General features: G+C 42.5%; 1 protein-coding gene across 6 annotated transcripts in view; it reads left to right on the forward strand.

The window, feature by feature from the left end:
• Positions 1-2094: 2094 nt before the first annotated feature.
• The window catches only part of ZRANB1 (zinc finger RANBP2-type containing 1), a 39772-nt gene continuing 21904 nt past the window's right edge, over positions 2095-19962 (forward strand). The window contains exons 1-3 of one of the 6 annotated variants that reach the window (XM_082286282.1): positions 2095-2306; positions 14198-14295; positions 14989-15885. In XM_082286282.1, coding sequence (XP_082142408.1) covers positions 15072-15885 — 814 coding nt within the window. In that variant the 5' untranslated portion in view covers positions 2095-2306; positions 14198-14295; positions 14989-15071. Of the gene's footprint in view, positions 2307-13437; positions 13582-14197; positions 14296-14988; positions 15886-19962 lie in introns of those variants that run through there. The other 5 variants (XM_082286285.1, XM_082286284.1, XM_082286287.1 and 2 more) reach the window with 5 other exon arrangements.

A 19962-nucleotide genomic window follows, 5' to 3' on the forward strand; every position in this document is an offset into this window, starting at 1 on the left:
AATTTTTTTCCAATCCAAGCCCCTCTATGAGTCTATGGTTCTATGATATTCCTTGTATTTTCATATATTTTTATTCAATCTAATCTATAACAACTATTTCTGGAAATTTCCCCCGTTGTACAATTGGGGCAGCATTTAGGATTTACCCCAACAGCTCTTCCATCATCTGGCCTAGATGCCAAGAGCAAGGGATACATTTTCTGGATGATTTCTAAGCACAGAGATGGTACAATTCCTTAGGAAAAGGAGTATTTCTTTTACATGATTTATGCAAGTCTTATTACAAAAAAAAAAAAAAAAAACACCAAAAACCTGTCCCCCTTTTTCTACTGCTGCGTTTTGAGAAATGCACCAACTTGTTCAGTGGAGTCAGAAAGAGAATTTAGTAAATAATTAGTCTGGGAGAGAGAAATCACATTACCCTCCCCCTGCAACAATTCTTGATGTTTATAGGGAACTAATTTAATTACAAATCAAGACAAATTTCTATTTCAGGCTCCATAAGTAATTACATTTTACTTGTCCTGACTCCAGTCCTGGTTGTTTGCCTGTTGGACAAAGGGATTTTCTCTAGCACTGCTCTGCTGGAACATCTCAGGTGCTTTTCTTTTATGCTGACTGAGGGAGAAGGGATGGATCCAGCTGGTCCAGGATGAGTTTCCCAATGCAACACCAAGCCCAAGGCATTATCTAAGAGAGTCTGGGAATGGGGAATGAAACCATGGAAATAAGAAAGTGCTAAAATATCTGAGAAAGCCTGAAATAAAAAGTAGTAACTGCAGTGGGAAAAAAACCAATCAAGTATCAAACAATGTAAAACTCATGAGGGAAAAGCAAGGATGTGGACAAACACACATTTTCTGTCAGTGAGCCTACAAGGGCAGTTTAAGGAAGATGCAGACTCGCAATTTTTGAGTAGAAAGCAAAAAAAATATTGTGTAGCCAGCACAAGGACTGAACCCAAGGGCTGGCAGAGCTGTTGTTGCTGGTCTTTCCTTCCCAGAAGAGGAATGGGCTTTGCTGCTTGGATGCATCCTTCCGGCCAGGGTGGACATCCTGAACCCCAATCCCACACATTTGCTGTCTTGAGTCAGCAACAGCTGCTATCCACATGCGGAGGAAATATTGAAAATTTATTTCACAGAATCAATTTAGATTGAAAAAACCTCTGAGATCGAGTCCGTCCCATGACCCAACACCACCATGTCAACCTGACCATGGCACCTGGTGGATTTTGGATTCCCACCCATTAATTCCTTCAGTTGTTCCATGGCAAAATATTTCCTGAGAGTCAATAAGAAATAGAGGACAGTCTGAAGCTGCAACCAGGGGAGGTTCAAGTTGGACATTCTGAGGAATTTCTTCACAGAAAGGGTGATTTGACATTGGAAGGGGCTGTCCAGGGAGGTTTGGAGTCCCCATCCCTGGAGCTGTCCAAGGAACTACTGGATGTGACACTCAGGGCTCTGGGCTGGCGACAAGGTGGGCATCGGGTTCCGCTTGGACTCGGTATCTCGGAGGTCTTTTCCAGCCCCAGTGATTCAGTGATTCTGAGATCACTGAACACAAAGCGTCGCTCTCCACGGCTGCTGCCTGGCCACGTGCCATCACACGGAGGTTTTTTGAGGGATTATTCCCACAGGAAACTCCGATGTCCATGTACTCCGCACCATGGTGGATATGGAGCCATGCGGAGGATGCTCTCTTCTCCGCTACTAACACGCTCCGCGCGTTGCCGCCGGCGACTGAGGCGCATGTTTGGCCCGGGAAGGGCCGCAGGGTGCCGAGGGGTCCAGCGGGACGTCTGGGAACGGGAGCGGGAAGGGCCGGGAAGGGCCGGGAAGGGCCGGGAAGGGGCAGCGCGGAGCCGCCCCCGAGGCTCCCCCGAGACCCGCCCTGAGGGGCGCCCCCTGGCGCCCACCCTGCGCGCGACACCCCGCGGCAGCGATGACATCACCGCTCTGCGCAAAGAGCCGCCCGCCGATTGGCGGAAGGCAGGAGCGGGCCCAGCCAATGGGTGGCGCGCAGGGCGGCAGGCCGCGCTGACGTGCGGCTCGGCCGTGCGGGGGTTTATTTTGCTTTGGGCCGCTCCGGCCGCCGCCATTAGAGGAGCGCGGGCAGAGCCTCCCCCCCCCCCCCCGCCGCGCCGAGTGGGAGTGCCCGCGGTCGCGGCAGCCGCGGCGCCTCGGGAGAGACCATGTCGTGAGCGGGGGGGGGGAACGCGGGAGGGGGGGGGGGGCGGCGCGGGGCGCAGGCGGCTCCCAGTGCTCCGAGCGTGTTCCTCAGGGACGGATCCCGGCGGAGAGGTAAAGCCCCTGGGCGCTCACTGCCCTCCTCGGGCAGCCCTGCAGGACTAGGGGGCACGGGGGGGAACGGGGGCGAGCTGAGCCAGAGCCGGCCGGGGACCCGCTGCAGGGTCGTGGGGGCTCTAAGGAGACGCCTCTGGCGCGGCCCGGGATCCCGCTGGGATCGGTGTCCCGCGTGGAACGGTTTGCTGAGGGAAGGCAGGCTGGCACAGCCTCGGTACAAAGGCAGGAAACTCGGATTTTTTCTTGGTGGCTGCTGCTCCGGACCCCGGGCTGTGGTGCCTCGGTGTGCCTGGGTGAGATCATGCCTGTGCTGCCTCCCTCCCACTTCTTCCCACCCTCCTGGTTTGATTTTGTTCGTGTTCGGATGTGCCTGTGTCGATCTCCAAGCGGTGGTGGAGTAGGTGATGGGAGTGATGGGTTGTGTCTGTGGATTTTGGGTAGCAGAACTTCCATGATATTGCCTGTCCCATCCTTGGAAGTGTCCAAGGCCAGGTTGGACAGGGCTTGGAGCACCGTGGGATAGTGAAAGGTGCCCCTGCCCATGGCAGCGGCTTGGAACAAGAGGATCTTTAAGGTCCCTTCCAGCCCAAACCATTCTGTGATTCATTCTGTGATCACGTATTGTTGATGCTTTATCAGAAGTAAAGTACGGTGTGAGAAGTATTTCAAAATCGAGCTCGTCTTTTGGAACCGAAGTCTAAACAAAAATTAGGAAAGTTGGATTAAGGAGCGAGGCAGGCTTTGGTAATCCGTGCTGCCCGCGCCTCTCTGTCTGCCTTCACGGTCCCAGACTGCAGCAGCTTCCTGGCAGGATGAGATAAACTTGTCTGCGGAGGTCATGGATGTGTCTGAGAGTCCTTTGGATGTGTCTGTGAGTCCTTCCTTGGGAGTGACAGAATCAGCCTGTCCCCACAGCAGTCACCGCTCCCTTGGGAGCAGCGGGTGGGAGAAATGATGGAGGAGGTGAATCCGGGTGTCCTACACGGCTGGCACAGCCTGGCTGCTGAGAACTTTCTGCTGCCACGGTGACTTTCAGCGATGGCAATAATGACAACTTTTTCTGGAATTCTTGGGGGTTGATGTAGTAAACAAACGTTGTTTGACGGGCTTTGTGCTGTGCTTGAACAGTCTCTGCTCACCAGCTGCCTGCAGTGTCACAAGTGGTGGAGCTGGCATGTGAGGTTAGTCCTTTGATGCGTTTGTTGGTGCAAAAATTGAAAGGTGAGATGTCTTCTGTGTAGTAACTCCCTCTTTCTCTTCTTAGAGTTTGTTCTGCTGTGAGCAGAACCTTTTAACAGTAGTTCAGGAGAGATCTGTTGTAATTAGTTTCGTTTTTCCGTCTGCTTATCGGTCTGTGGTGACCACAGAAGAGATTCATAAGGCTTATTTCTTTTTCTCCCCCCTTTTTCAGTGGTTACTCAGAGAGGGGGAAACAGGTGAGCAGCAGGAGGTGTTCTGGAGCTCTTTTGCTGGCCTCCTTCCGAAGGCTAAGCTGAGTTGGTGTCTCAGCATGTGGAGTCTGGCATGTCATATGTAAAAGATCACCTCTGGTTTAGGTCTGTCACAGCATTCAAAGAGAATAAAGCTTTTGGATGGGAAAGCATTTCGTGGGGTTTTTGAAACTCAACTCTAATTATGTAGTGTAGTTCTCTTAAAGGAAAGAGAAGTTGCTACCTTTACTTTCCTTGTGGTGCTTTGAGAAAGGACGGGCAGGTGGGGGTGACACCGGTGAGGCTGTGATCTGTTCTTGTGGAGTTGTGTCCATTAGCATTTTCTCAGAAGTGTAATTACAAATATTAATGTAATTGGAATGCTGAGTGGCATAAAAGCATCAACGGGTTTCATCACAGAAGCGTGACTTTAATTAGAGACTAATTCCAGCTCAGAATGGGTCAAGAGGACATTTTTAGCTTTGTGTATGGCCATTCTCATTGTATGTTGTCTGACCTGTAAATTCCTCAGGGATGGGAATTCCCACCCATCTTTGGTGCCCTTTGCAAGAAGGATCTGTAAATAAGTCAGAAGTGTAAGTTGGAAATACTTTACTGATTGAATGGGGAGTTATTTTTAATACAGTCAATCAAATAATCAAATGTTCTCTCAGGCACTTTAAAGCGAGATTTACCGGCTCCTTCATGTGGTATTAACTTGGGTGTTAATGGTTCTCTTTCCAGCTTCTCTTTGGCATATCAGTTCTAGCACAACTTCAGATCAATACACTCTTTGTCGTGATGTGCTCTCTGCTAATCACAGCAAAGCATTTAAACTGCTACTGCCAGTTCTCTTAGTAATCTCATGCCCTTTCCTCCCCCCAAAATTTGAAGACTGGGTTATTTCGGGCTGTTCAAAATTGATGTCAACAAGTAATCCTCAGTTTAACTGCATGAATTATGATCCACAGTCTCCTGGTACTAAAATGGAACTAAACTTTAGTTTGGCAGCTGAAAATGGCTGGCTTAGCTGTAACAGAGTTCTTAATTTTTTGTTTTTTTAAATAGTACTATGTATGAAGAGGGAAACAAGGGAAAATTGAAAAGAGAGTTTATTTCCAATGCAGCTGATGAAGAGTTTGCCATTTCCCTTGTCAGAAGGCATAGTTTGGTAAAATCAGTTTAATGACATAGATAATTGTAACTTTGTAATGTCAGTTGAATGGAATTTGTTACACCTTAAAAAGAAAATCTCTGTCTTCAAATTAAGATTTCAAACATTTGGAATCCAGACACTTTACTTTTCATAGCATTTCTTGTGTAGCTGTCATTGCTTCATCTTGCACAGGATTGTGACTGTGCTCGTTTTTGCATCATCAGTGGCTGGAGCACAGCTGCTCTATGTAGTTAATTCTTTTGGAACTTTCTTAAGTGCAAGATTAATAATTATCTCTTTGGGGTCTACCAGTTAACGTGCTTTAGAAGAACTGTAGTACTTCAACAGCAATTCTGAAGTTAATCTACATGTTAATCTATAATAATATTTATGATTTTGCATTTCCTTCTTTCGTGGCACAGGCAGGTGTTGAGGAGCTCTGTAGTCAAACTGGAGTTGTGTCCACCTGGAATTTTTCGGAACAACTTTTTTTCCTGTGCTGATGTCCCATTTATGCAGCAATTCACTTTGGTGAAGACCAGGGAGAAGGGAGGTGTGGAGGGGATGGAGCAGGGAATGAGGGCAGTGATGTTTGAAGAGGGAGCTGTCTTCAAGAGAGGGCTGATACGGAGTCCCTGGTTCAAGAAAGCAGAAGGAATAATAGTAGGTTTTTTAGAAGGAATGTGGGGAGGTAATACAGTGGAAAGATTGGTAGTGACTGGTATGTGCAGAGCATCTTGCCTAGGACGCAGCCAAATTTGCAGCCCTTTTGCATTTTCTACTGTACAGGAGATATAATTAAGTTGGCATTTTTCCCTTTGGTTATTTGGGTTTGTCCTGATGTAATCTGTTCTGCATGTTCTTAAGACAAGGATACTACTGCATGGTTTGTTGTTGGGTTTTTTGTTTGCTTGCTTGTTTGTTTTTTGTTATGTCTACTACGTTGGATTGCTTTTTGCTGAGAATGGCTTGCAAATTTTAAATTAAGGACAGTTACTTCTTCTAAGAAAAGTGCTGGAGAAGACACAGCATTTAAGGTTAAATTCAGAACTGAGCTGAAAATACTCGAAATACTGTGAACTAGGTATAAAGAGAAAACCAGACATGTAACCTGCTGTCCAGGGAATGGGAGACTGGAAGGATGGACCTGTGTCTGCTTTGGCGAGTGTAAATAGGGTGTGTAAGTAGGACTTGTGTCTGGAACTGTGACTTGTGAGCAAGGAGGCTGCAGTCCTTTCCTCCTCTCCTCCCTTCTGCTGTGCCAGAAGCCAAGATGTGGTGCAGTTTTATTTGGGTTATGTTTGCCATTACTTCTGTAATCTAACATTAAGGTTTAAAAATCCTCCATGTGGTTCTTTGACTTCAATTGGATTTAGCATCTGGTCCTGAGAAGCTGGTTTTAATAAAACAGAGAAAGTTGAGGTTACTTAGGAGTTTGTGGGCATTAAGAAACTTCGGTAAGGTACGTTGATTTTATTGGTAGCTTCTAGATATTCAGGAGTTGGTGTTCCTGAGCTAAAGAAAACTGTCAGAACCATGATTTATGTGGCTCTGGAAGGAAGAATAAGCTTGCATAATCTGGAGGGTTTTTTGGTTTGGTTTTTTTTTTCCCCCCGCACTGGATTGGAACTATTTTGATCAGGTAATCTTTTGTGGCTTTGAATTTACACCCACTTTTATAGGTGCACTCATTTGAAAACTGTGTGGCTCTTGGTGCATATACAGTTGATTATCTGGGAAGAAAAGCTTCTATCATAAATTTCATAACTCTGTATAATTCCAGCAAAATTAGGAAGTTTGCTTTGTTATGGTGATTGTTGGTTTATGAGAGAATGTTGTTTTTTGTGGTTGTGAGGACTGTAAGTGCACGGTGAGAGCTTGCCTTGTGCTTCTCTCAGGCTAATGGGCTTGAAAGTATTCCTTGAGTCTCCATTCATCTTCCCAGTATCTAAGCAGGGACCCGTAGAGCCAGCTGGCATATTTATTCCTTGCTGTTATTTCAGTACTCCCCTGGAACAGCCTCAATCTACAGGTCTTGGATTCAAGAAGTGTTGAGTATATACTTTTGGTTTTTACAGGTTCTCACTGCCCTGGTAAGTCAGGAGGGTTTTGTCCTGGCATCTGAACAGCTTCTGGTCGTCATTGACGATGTCTGACAGATGGGCTGGTGGGTTTAGGTTTTACCTTGGAAGGCTTCCCCTTACTTTGTGCCTGCTGAGAAGCTCTTTTTATCTTGCTGAAGGGCTGAGATGGGCTTCTGGGCTATTTACTTTTTATTTTTGACCTCTCCATTACTGTTTAGCTTGGCAGGGATAAAAAGAATTGTCACCGCATGGCTTTTAAAGGGTTTACTTAAAGAAGGTTGTTCAGTGTTGCCTTTAGTAGAAACTTACTCCCACCCCAGAACCTGTTATTACTGCTTTAGAGCTGTTACCCTGAAACTTTCCAGCAGTGCAGAGTACTCTGCAGTGATTAACTCAGAGATATGGATGATGACCAAAATACAGATTACTAATCATACGGTTAAAAAAAAAGTTATTAAAAAAACTGGTATAACTCTGTCTCTAGAAGGAGTTTGGATTTGTTTTCCCTGTGATATTTGACACTAGTTCTTTGCACTGTGTTAAGCAGCAGCATCCACACTAGTGGATTTTGTGTGCTGTGATTGTAGCATTTTTGCTTCTATTTTTTCTTTTTCCCTCTTTTTGATACTTTGCTGCCTTGCCAGGATCTTAGGAAGAACTGGATAAATAAAATGAGTGTGGTTTGTTTGGCTCACTTGAACTGGGACTTGCCTTAAATGTATTCCCATTGCAAATGCATGTATTGAAGGCAGTCCTTAGCTGTATCTGAATGCGGCTTGCCATTAATTTGGAGCAAACTGCCCAGTAGTGGATGCTGAGTGTGTGTGTCCATGCTTCATTTGGAGGCAGGTGGTTTTCCTCCTCCAAATGGTGACTCTGTGTGTAGCCCTCCTCTAATTTATTGTCAGCCAGTATTGAGGAGGTCCAGGGGATAATTACTAGAAAATGTACGAGTCTTGGTGTAATGTTCCTGCTGTTGGACAGGTTTAAGTGTTTCTGAGTTTTGATGTCTGACTCCACAGTGTGTTTTCAGTCAGAGCGTGACATCTGGTTTTCCTCCTTGTGTGTGAGGATGGCTGAGAGCTAAACAAAAGTGGGTCTGGTGTTTGAGGCACAGTCTAAACACAGATAAACTGTTTTTGTATTTGACCTCACTTTTTATAAAGAAACATCTTGTTCAACTTCTGTACTTTGTCCAAGGCTAGTGTCTTTTTAAAACTGAAGTTTTAACAGTTCTGTTGTGTATGTTCTTGCAGATCTTAACTCAGTATTCATCTGTTGCTGTTCGTGGGCAAATTCATTAAATGCAGGTGGCTGTATTTATGCAAATGTTCTATCACAGCTCATTATTTTAAGTCATTTTGCTTGGGTTTTGATTAGTATTGTGTGGGAGATGCTGTGCATTATGTAACTGTTGATCTGCTTACCCTGGTTTGCCCAAATGGTGTTGGTTTCTAAGTAGTCAGTCGTATTTAGTCCATCCTAATGTGCAGTAACATCTCATCTGGACAGTCGTTCACTTTTAATTGAGGTTAAAATAAAAAAGCAACCCTGAAAAAGAAAAAGAACTGATCTGCAAGCTGCTGCCACGGGGTTTTTATAGGTTGTTTTCAGCAGTTAAGATTTGCCTATCTTTTAGTCACAGATTTAATAGAGCTATATGGAGTTTGACCCATTTGAGATGAGTAACGAATAAAATGCAAACTTGCACTGTGCAAGTTACACAAGAGGGTTAACTGTAGTGGCTAAGAGCACAGAAGTGCTTCAAGAGATAAACATTAAAATTAAAAAAAAACAGCAGAAAGAGAAAATGTTTACTATTCTCAAATATCTGTTAATTCTGTGATGAGTTTCCAGCTTTTGCAGAAGTGTCCGTTTACATTAGGCTGTAGACCTAATCATAAAGTTCATTGTCAATCATGTATTTCAGATGTCTCCAAAGACGTGAAACCTCCCAAATGTTTTCCTTCTTACTGCATAGAGCATTAGCAAAATTGGACATCCTCTTGCATTAAAGCTGCATATAAATTCTTTTGCTTTTGAAAAGTCAGCAGTTGGGTTGGAAGTGTGAATAGAATATTGAAAAGAAAGCTGAAGCAAAATCAGCGTAATTTTTCTGAATACCATAAATACCTAATAAAGTAGATTTAAGACGCTTTGAAATGAGATACAAATCCATAAAGCAGAATGAAAACATTTTTTTATTAATTTTATGTAAATGAAACCCATCTGAATTCACCAATGAACAGACTTCTGAATATGTTCAGAAGTTAATTCTTACTTTCTTGCTTTTTTTGGTTAAGAGAACTGTGTTTCTTGCACTGTGTTTCTTTTTGAGAGCTCAGTTCTCCTGGATTTTAACTCATTGCCCACTTACAAGATGAAGAGTTTCAGGTAGTGAGTCAGGTCGTACCAAAAAATCTGCAATAAGGGAGTATTTTTGGTGATCTGTACTATCAAAAGTGAAGAAAATGTTAGAAGTCACTTAACATACTAGATTGTAAATAGCTACTCAGTTATAACTAAAATCTTTTCAGTTCTTCTTTTCTCATGCACCATTAATGCCGTAGTTTGTAGGTTGTGTTGTGATGTGCATGGGAGTGATTTGATCTTTAATGGAATTGAGATTTATGCCAGTCTTAACTGGGTGATGCTCCTCTTGAGGTGGCAGAGGAACAGCTCCATTCCTCTGGAGAGCCAGAGGTGATCCATGTGTGTTTTGGAGCAGTGCTCTTGCTGGCATGAGGATGGGAGGATGATGCAGTTTGACAAAAGCCTCCCGATCCTGCTTGAATCTGTGTTTGGTGAGACGGGGGTTTCTGCATTCTGTGGCTGCTGCAGTCTGGGTGCAGTTCCTGCGGTCTGCACTGCAAACAGCCAGCTGGTGTTCTTTAAGGAAATCAACATTTCCGAAGTAAAACCCCCACCTCATAGAGCAGCTTGTGGAAAATTATTTCAGTGCTCTTTAGCTGAGATGACAGAGTATTTTCTCCCTTTTGCTGCTCTGTTTGGGACTGAATCCTTGCCTTTTTAAAGAACTGTCCTAACAACCAAGGTAGACTATGCTTGCTTATTAATTCCTTGCTTCAGTGAGTTCAGGCTAATACAGAAAATGCTTCTGTGTTGTGGCTTTGCAATAATTTTTCCATTCTTTATTATAATGTGTAGATACTATTGCAAAGCTTCCAGATTCAGTGCTGATGTGATCTGTTTGTTCCATTGACGAGGTCAGGGTTCTTAATTTTATTAAAATTAATTTGCAAGGATGACAACAGAGCTTATTGTTAGTTCCCATCAGATTATAGGAGCCCAAGTTCAAGGTTTCTGCTTTTAATATACCGATCTGTTGAGCCTTATACTGAATTATTGAGAAAGAAGAGCAAATAGTTGAAGGTAGAGTACGTAATTTTGGTAAGGTAAGAGAAGAAAGTCAGTAAATATCCACCTTGGAAAATTAGGCTAGGATTTGTGAAAGGCTTTACTTCTGTACTCATGAAGTGCTGAATTAATAGATTCTGCATTTGGTTATAGAGATCCCTCGTTTTCCGAAAAAGATACTTCTTCTTATTTTGTTCATCTGAAAAGTTGCTTTAGTGTTTTTAAAATACAGAAACCAGCCTGCCTTTCTTTTTGGAGCAGCCTATGAGAGGCAGCTACATGGGAGGAAGGAGGATGATTCTTGCTTTACCTTGCAAGCCTTACTGAAGGCTGAAGCTGGCACCTTGAGCTCCCTTTCCCCCTGAAAATACAGAAGCAGTTTTATTTGAAAATCTGTACACATGAACAAAATGAGTTTGAGGTGGGAACCCTGATTTGATCAGTGAAATTATGTAAGGTTTCAGCCAGCACAGATGCCAGCACCATCCCAGCAAAAAATCCGCAGTGTAGACTGGTCTAAATCAGCATCTGGTCTGTTTACAGGGAGGGCTTGATCGTTTAATGAAGTGGAGCTCCATATTGTTCCTTGTTTGAGCCAGTGGAAAAACAACTTCTGGACACAGCAAATAATTATACTGAGGGGAGTGTAATATATCCTGTCATGAGAGTGGTATTTGAGAACCTTGTTTCTTCCCAATTTCTGTGAGCTTTTTTTGTGTTTTCTTGTGCACCTAAAAAGAAGAATATTCTTGAAAGTTGAAACAAAGCAAAAGACAAATTTCTGATTATTCTAGTTCACCTTTTACTTCTGACTTTATGTAGTAAAAAGGTTATCTGATAAGGTTTTGGGGGTTTTTGTTTGTTTGTTCCTTATTTATCAGAACTTAATATATTTTCCTCTTCAGTGCATTGATTTACTCTACAAGTGTGTCCAGAAGATATTCAGCACACTGTCTGAACTGATCAGCTGGAATTTGTTTGAAGTTTTGTGGGTTTTAATTTCTTGTCTGCTCATGCTTTTTGGACATAAAGGCATGTACCTGCACTTCACAGTCACTGTGTTGCTATTTCTCTGTCAGAGGAGGCACTCCATGATTCAGCTTCTCCTCTGTGAGGAATCTAAAATAACAAGTTAACTTGAAAACAGAGTCAAAGAAGTAATTGGAAAAAAATGTAATAAGCTTCAAACTGCTGTGGCTGGATGGTGATGCTGTTATCACCAGTAAATAATGGAATCACAGACTGGTCTGGGTTGGAAGGGACCTTAAAGCTCATCTTGTTCCAATCCCCTACCATGGGCAGGGACACCTTCCACTGTCCTACGTTATTCCAAGCCCTGTCCAACCTGGCCTTGGACACTTCCAGGGATCCAGGGGTAGCCACAGCTTCTCTGGGCACCCTGTGCCAGGGCCTGCCCACCCTCACCGGGAACAATTTCTTTCTAATACCTAATCTAAATCGACTCCCTTTCAGTGTGAAGCCACTTCCCCTTGTCCTGTCACTGCAGTTCCTGATGAAAACAGAATTGGATTGGTCTGGTGTCTCTGACCTCTAACTGTGCTCCTGCCAGACACCAGTCCCATCCATGGGTAGCTACAGTGGTGGGTAGAATTGGAGGTCAGACCAAGTAAAAAGCAGTAAAACAGTAAAAAACCCCCCAATGCTGAATTTCCTCGCTGTACTTGGTGTTGGCAGAGCTGTCAAGGAAGAGAGATTGCGTTGCTCTATTGAGCCTTTTTATATTCTTTACTTCATAATAACCCGAGGCCTCGTGTTCGGAGGTGGTGAGCTCATATCTCAGAGGCTTTCAAAACTGCAGGTACTCAGCCTCTCTAAGAATTATGTCTGAGAGCATCTGCTTTCTAAGGGCCACAGAAGATAATTGCAGCTAAAAAGCTGATCTTGTGATATGTATGAAAGATTTCCTGTAATGTGGGATGTCCTGAGCTATTTAGTTTTCTAAGTAGTATCTAGTACGTGTTTAGGTTGTTTTTGCAGCCAGCTGCTTTACAACTTGAGCTCCAATCTCCTTTCCCAGTCTTAATATCACTAAAACAGATGATGCCTTGTTTTCATGCCCCATCCCAAATGTGGGTTGGGATTTGTCTGCAGTGGGAACTGCTTTGTTTAAGGCTTTACAAACTAGGGCAGGGAAGAAACCATTTACAGTTACAGATACCCATCACACACTGTTTATGGATTTGATGGGAAGCATCACCTACTCCAGCCACACCAGCTTCTGCTCCAGTAGGAATTATTCTCAAGCACTGGAGTATTGGGACAGCCACTTTTGGTGGTCCTTGGTGGCACAGTCTCTTGGTGGCAGTGAGCAGGTGCATGGGCAGTGTTCTCCTGCCTTCTCTGTTCTGAAAACCATGTTCAACTCTCCTGTGTTTCTAACTACAAAACATTAATTCCTAAAAAAACTCGACTGTTTCTAGAGAGAAGAAGCTTATTAAGAAAGTAATTAAAAACCTTATTTTGGGAATTGGGGGCAAAGCTTTGACCAAATGGAGTAGATAAACCTCATGTCTACTGTACTCATATAGGAGGTGTTTTAGTAAAGTAGAGAAACCTTTTTTCCTTAAAGTTCCCAAAAAGTCTTCTTCGTAAAGTCACCTTTAGTAAAATCAAATTAATTTCATGTTCTCCTGTAGATATGTATGTATTTTTCACTTACTTTATCACAGATATGGGGAGCCTAGTATGATCCCACTTCTTTTTTCCCCATTATAAGTGGGCATGGACATCTGTCAGGAATGGTGGAGGGGAAGCAGCAGGAAATCTAATTGCCTTTTCAGCACATTCCTCAGTCTGACACAGTTTTATAACGTAGAGGTGGGAGTGAAGTGCTCTGCAGGCTGTTCAAACCAGTCCTGTGGAACCTGAGCTTTATGAGAGAGCTTCCTGTGTTCCTGATTGCTCCTCTGCTTTCATGCAGCATAAATATGGATCGCTATGGAAAAGGATAGTGCTGCCCTCTCCTCTGTCCTGGCCATGCGATAGGCCCTCATTCATGCAGCCACCTGATCTGGTCAATAGATCACTTGAGCTCTTGGAAAAAACCCATGTTCTGTGCCGGAGTCCTCAGGAGGAGATAGTAGGAATAAGGGTGACAAATTTAAGTAGACGTTTTCGCTGTGCCTTAGTAGAGCAAGGTGTGGGTGAAGTTATTTCAGTGAAGAATGTACTAACTTGTAAAACACTGGCTAATTGGGGAAGAGGTATTAACTAATTTTTGGGTTGATGTATCTAGTTTTGAATTTAATCCTGTTGTGCAGCTTGCAAGTTTCAGCTTCCTAGGCTCTGGGTGGTTACGTTAGCTGAGAGAGTTGCAATATGATAAACAAGAAGTGTCGGTCCAGTGATGTGATGAGTTTGTATTTAATCAGTTTTGCATTCTTAAAACCAGCACTTTGTTGAATTTTACAAGCTGGGTAACTCTTCTGGGGTAAGGGAGGAAATGCTGTGTATGTTTGTCTATTTGTCCTTTATCTACCTGCCTCACCCTTTCCCTCTACTACACTCTCTACACGAAGCTTTTTCTGCCTTTCCCCATCCTAGGTTTCCGATTGCAGTAAGAGTGTTCATGGATGTTTTGGTGTGAACTTGTTGCTTGGATCTACTTATTTTACTTCAGCAGATTGACCACTTGTGTGGTGACTGTTTTTTTATAAATACTGGTTTATTGTAACCGGTCTCTCTTGGCCTCAGCAGGTCATGACTGGGTTTAACCAAGTAAATTGGGATTAGAATAGGTGTGGCATTTAATAATTAACTTTCTGGTTACTCAGGTCCAGTAGGAAACCTATAATGAGTCTGTTTTCATTTTGTTTACAGGAATAGTTATCTGCTTAGTCTCATCCTTCATATTTGGCAATCTGAAGAAAAGGTCTGAGCCAGCATGAAGACAGAATCCCCTCTTCATTAGAGAAAAAGTGAGTTGGAATTGGGTTGAAATCTGAATTTGTAGCTTGAAAATACTGTCCTAGCCTACCACCACATACAGCTTGTGCTTGCTTTCAAGTGGCATTTTCACTTTGTAACACTAGTGATATGGGTGATGTCCAGTCAAGACCTAGTCATTTATAAAATTATTATATACAAAATTCAAATTATAAGCATTTTATGTAAATTCCAACACCCTCCTTTTCTGAAAGAACTGTTTACTCACTGTGTAACTGCCCACCTGATATGCTCCTTCCTTCCAAATCCTGTAAGGTCTATTACAGGATGTTACAGGACCTAGACTTTGTGTTCCTTTTCTTGTACTGCTGTATTCATACTGAGTTTTATTTTAATAATTTAATATTTATAACTTGTTTCTGTAGCTGTACTGGTCTCTTCTCCAGTATTCTCAGTGCTTAATGCATATTCTGAATTTGTTTGGAAGTCTCTGTGCAAATTTGAGGAGTTTCAGAAATGCAGGACTGAGGTTTTTTTCTCATTTCTGCACTAGTAAATCCTGAATTCTGTATGTAAAATACTGGTAGGTCAAGTCTTACCCTTTTCATAGTGGTTTTACTCCCCCTAGATGTTGTAATAATATCGAGAAAAATACACTGCCTGTTTGCCCAGCCTGCTTTTTATATCCACTGGGTTAAATCTCATTAATTTGTTGTGTTGAACAGCTCCTTTGCTGGCACTGTGTACTGATGGTGTGTTCTGACCCGTCAGCTTTCTGCCCGCCGCAGTTCATTTCAAGAAGTGCACGATGACAGAGCGTGGAATTAAATGGGCCTGTGAGTATTGTACATATGAGAATTGGCCTTCTGCAATCAAGTGCACCATGTGTCGTGCCCAGAGACCCAGTGGAACAATTATCACAGAAGATCCTTTCAAAAGTGGTTCCAGTGACATCGGTAGGGACTGGGATCCTACGAGCACTGAAGGAGGGAGCAGTCCTTTGATATGCCCGGATTCTAGTGCAAGACCGAGGGTTAAATCATCCTACAGTATGGAAAGTGCAAATAAATGGTCGTGCCACATGTGCACGTACTTGAACTGGCCAAGAGCTATAAGGTGTACCCAGTGCTTGTCTCAGCGCAGGACCAGGAGTCCCACGGAGTCTCCTCAGTCTTCAGGCTCTGGTTCCAGACTGGTCCCTTTTTCCGTGGATCCATGTGAGGAATACAATGACAGAAATAAACTGAACACAAGGGCTCAGCACTGGACTTGTTCTGTTTGTACATATGAAAACTGGGCCAAGGCCAGGAAATGTGTTGTATGTGACCACCCCAGACCCAACAACATTGAAGCAATAGAACTGGCAGACACAGAAGAGGCTTCTTCCATCATAAATGAGCAAGACAGGGCTCGGTGGAGAGGCAGCTGTAGTAGTGGTAATAGCCAAAGAAGATCTCCACCGACAACCAAACGGGAATCTGATGTGAAAATGGACTTCCAAAGAATTGAATTGGCTGGAGCTGTTGGCAGCAAGGAGGAGCTTGAAGTTGACTTCAAAAAACTAAAGCAAATAAAAAATAGAATGAAAAAGACTGACTGGCTGTTCCTAAATGCTTGTGTCGGTAAGTTGTTTACTGCTACATTCTGCTCTTGAGCCCATGGTTAAGTATTTTGGGAGAATGAAGAATTAAAACAGAAACTTGGCATTTAATTTCAAACCAGCTTTTTTTATCTCTGCATTTCCATTTTAAAAAGTAAGCCAAATGTAGAGGTTCCTGAAATAGCACCTGCTAAGAGAGGCTGTGAAGTTCATCCATAATCTGAACAGGGTTAGACGTGTCTCTCAAGTGTACTTGGACTTTTTTGACCTTTTGTAGAAATGGATATTCTTGTAACCAAATCTTCTTGTTCCATGTAATTGTTAAAAGGTGGAAAAATTACAAAGCTAATCTACAGAACATGAGTGCATATAGTACTGTAAAAAGTGCCCTTATTGGATAATTAAAATTACTCTTCTTTTTGCTATGGGAAGACATGCTCTGTAGAGTCAGCAGCTGCAGCTTGGGAGTATTTGTAAACAGTGTAGAGCTTGCAACAGTACAAGATGCTCTGTCAGATGTTAAAAATAACACCAAAATATGTAGCTCCAAGAAACTGCATGTGTAATACTGACCTTGAAAGTAATAATGTTGTATTAATACACATAGTGTGTTGTAAATGTTTACAGGCTTTCTGAAAGTATTTTTTCAGTCAGCTGCTTCAAAAAACATTCAAATACCAATTTTGTTCTGTATTTTAGTGCTTTCCTAAGGAAATGCTGGATAATTCTCGCAGTGCTGTTAAAGAACAGAGCCATGTGAGAGCAGGGTTTTCTTCAGTTACTGACCTTGTGAGTTAACTTTTGTGCTGTAGCTTCCCAGAAGCAGATATCGTGTGCCCCAGCATACGAGCAGGTTCAACACTTGAAATACGCAACTATTATTAGAGTAAAACACTTCATTTGAAACTCTGCCTCTACTAGCATGTCTCATGCTGTTCCTTAATGTTTCACAAAGTCACTTCATGGTTGTTGTAATCAAAGAACTAATTAGTGGAGCTGCTTTGTTTAACAGATTTGATCACGTGTAAGTGTTTTTGTGGGTATGCTGTGTTTGGTTTCTCCAAGCTAATAAATATTCGAGTTTATTTTTGTGTTCTGTGAATAGTTAGACATTCACACTTCCTTTTGGAAAGAGATGCCTCAGTATTTCCTGATACCTTCAGTTCCTTACAAGTTTTTTTTTTCTTCTGAAATGAACAGCCGAAATTCTGTGCGGTATTTTTTAAGTTATTGAATACCGAGGGTCAATTGTCAGAGGTTGTTCCTATGTCTTACAAGAATATTTATCTTGCATTCTGATAGCAATTGTATTAAATATTAGGGTATTTTTTCCCTTTGGTTTTTCAAAAGAGGTGTTTTTTGACTATTCTAATATTACTTAAAATATTTCACACTTTCTGATTTAACCTGTGTGGGAAGGGTTGTATTTATATTTAAGAACGTGGGTTTGCAAGTATTTAATGTTGCTTGTGACTATATAGTTGTACATAAACCTCAAAACCGTGTTCATAGAAGTTTTGTAATGCAGTAATGATTTGGTTTGAAGGGATCTTTGTGAGAAAGGCAGAATGCAGATGGAATTGTGTGCTGATTGTTACTGCTGCCTGCTGAAAGCTTTCATGGATTTCTTTCTCTAACTTAAACACCTACTATACTCCTAGGGGAGAGGGATGATGGGGGGGACAGGAACCAGCAAACAAAGCTGTTAATTATCAGTCCTTCATCTCAGAACTTCATTTTGCATATTACAGATGTCATATTTTCCCAAACACTCCCTGTAACAGGAATAACCTTAGGAAGATTGATGGAAGTTGCATGGATTCTCCTGTGCTTGTCTCTGGTTATTGTATCTGTAGTGTGTCTGTGGTGGAAAAGTACACCAGTTTAGCCAATAATCATTAAAGCAAGAAGCTCAATTTCTGCTGGTGATCTTAGTGTGACATACTTAAACCAATTTAACTGTCAATTGAATAACTTTGCCCAAAGCATCTGTTTTTACCATTGAAATCAAGTGGGTTACTGTGACTTAGTGAGTTCTGTTTGTTCTCCAGCTGGAGCTCTTGGGAGGTTCTAGCTGAGCTGAACACTTGTCAGTCCTTAGCCAAGCAAAATTATAAAGTAGGACAAGTTCATGTTACATGCCAAGTAAATTTGTGAACATTGATGGACCAAGATTTTGTGTGTTGCCCTGCTCCATCTGACAGATGGTGCCTTGTTAGGATTTGGGAGCTTCAGACTGAAAACCTTCAAGTTTAAGCTCAATCAGTTGTGGAGAGTCCATTTGCTTTGAATCCATCTTTTGTAGGGGAGATGTTAAAAAGTTAACTTTTAAAGTTAACCCTGAAGTTAAAAATAAAGATTAAAGGAGCAGGAGTAGGAGGAATTCTTGGCAGAGTGGTTATTTTCTTTTCTTTTCTCTTCGAAGATATTATCTGTCAGAAGGTACCAAGGAAAATGTCTTGTACTTTAGGACAGCTGTTTGGTTGAACTCCCTCTTCACATCTTAACTCCAGCACAAAATGCTTTTTAAATTTAATGTCAAGTTTCATTAAAAAACGTATATCAGACTGCTCTTTTCCACATCTGTTCTTTTTAGCTGAAACATGAAGAGAGATGTGAATCAAGTAGATTTAAGAAGGTACTTGCGTGTGTATTTGGATTTTTTTATTTTTGTTCTGTTCAGGCATCCATTAATACTTTTCCCACCTCAGTAAGTAAACATGTCAATAAGGCTTTCATTCCTTGCAAATCCAGGCTGTAAGAAATGTGATGAGTGCAACTCTTGCCTTTCAGCATGCATGGTTTCCTTGATGGAGGGTATTCCTTCCAAATCAGAAGGATTAGTGGCATTCCCCTATTCAAACTCCACCAGCAAATGTACTTGAATGTTGGTTTTTTTACTGGCTTGCTTTTTTTCAGAGTGAATGTGTCTGTTGAGTGATTCTTTCTCAAAATGATGAGATTTTAAACTGATTCATGTGGTTAAAATTTATTAAAATCCTAGCAGAAACTGGAGTAAGTGTGCCCGGATAACCTGGCTTCCTGCAAATGCCAGTTTAAATTACAAAGAGGAATTACAAATGGTTTCTGCAATGACACCAGCATTTTCTACCATCGTGTCCTAGGATGAGGTTAATGTGAAGTCCAAGGTGACTCATTTCTTAGAGGAAGGAACTGATATATATTTAAAATTAAACTCTGTTATCTTTTCTATAACTCATGGTACCTGTGGCAGGCACTGTTCAGGGAGTCCTGGTGGCCTGTGGGACTTAGGGAGTGTCATGTGCAACAATCAAGTGTTGCTGTGGGGCCTGGTGAAGCTGGTTCCAGCTGGCTGTGGATTTAAGGAGTACAAATGGATGAGGATGGCTGTGCCTATAAAACCTCTCTGGCATCCAGAGTTTGCTTGGGGGTTACCCTGGAGCTTCCCCTCTCCTGGCACTTCAGTGCTGGATTTGACAGTGATGCTGGCAGAGTGTGTGTGCTGCAGGGCACTGCTGGGGATTCTTGAGTTACGAGTTCAACTCCTGAGCTTGAACTGCAGCCCATAGATTAAAAGTAAACTGAATTTCTTCTCCTTTTCCTTTCTCCTCCACGTGTTTATCACCTGCTGTGAGAAAAGCGTGTTCTTCTCTTGGTTCAGGTCAGTAGGGTGGACACTGCTCTCATGGGCCAGACCTTCCTGTGGGGATGGTGCCTCCCAAATCAAGTAGGCACACATTCTTCTTAGCTCTGTGAAAGAAACAGCTAAGAGTATGTTTCTTAAACAAATCCAAAATATTTAGAGCAATCTGTAATGAATCTTGTTTTGCAGTACATCCTTAAAAGGACTGTTAGTTCATTCCTAGTATTCCTACACCATGTCTGCTTAGTTTTTCCTTTGTCAACTGCTTTATCTCTCCTACAGGGTTTTTTTTATCCTGTTACTTTTTTGAACTAGTGCCAGATGTGTTACCCAGGCCTTCAGAAGCCCTGTGGGCAAGGAGAGTCCCTGTCCAGACAGTGGTATGGAGTTGGCTGGGCTGTGTCCCACTCTGCCCGGCAGCTCCAGGAGACACAGAGGCACCTCCTGCTCTGTGTCCTGCAGAGCCTCTGGCTT

Source organism: Coloeus monedula, assembly GCF_965178545.1.
Source record: "Coloeus monedula genome assembly, chromosome: 8".
NCBI lineage: Eukaryota > Metazoa > Chordata > Aves > Passeriformes > Corvidae > Coloeus > Coloeus monedula.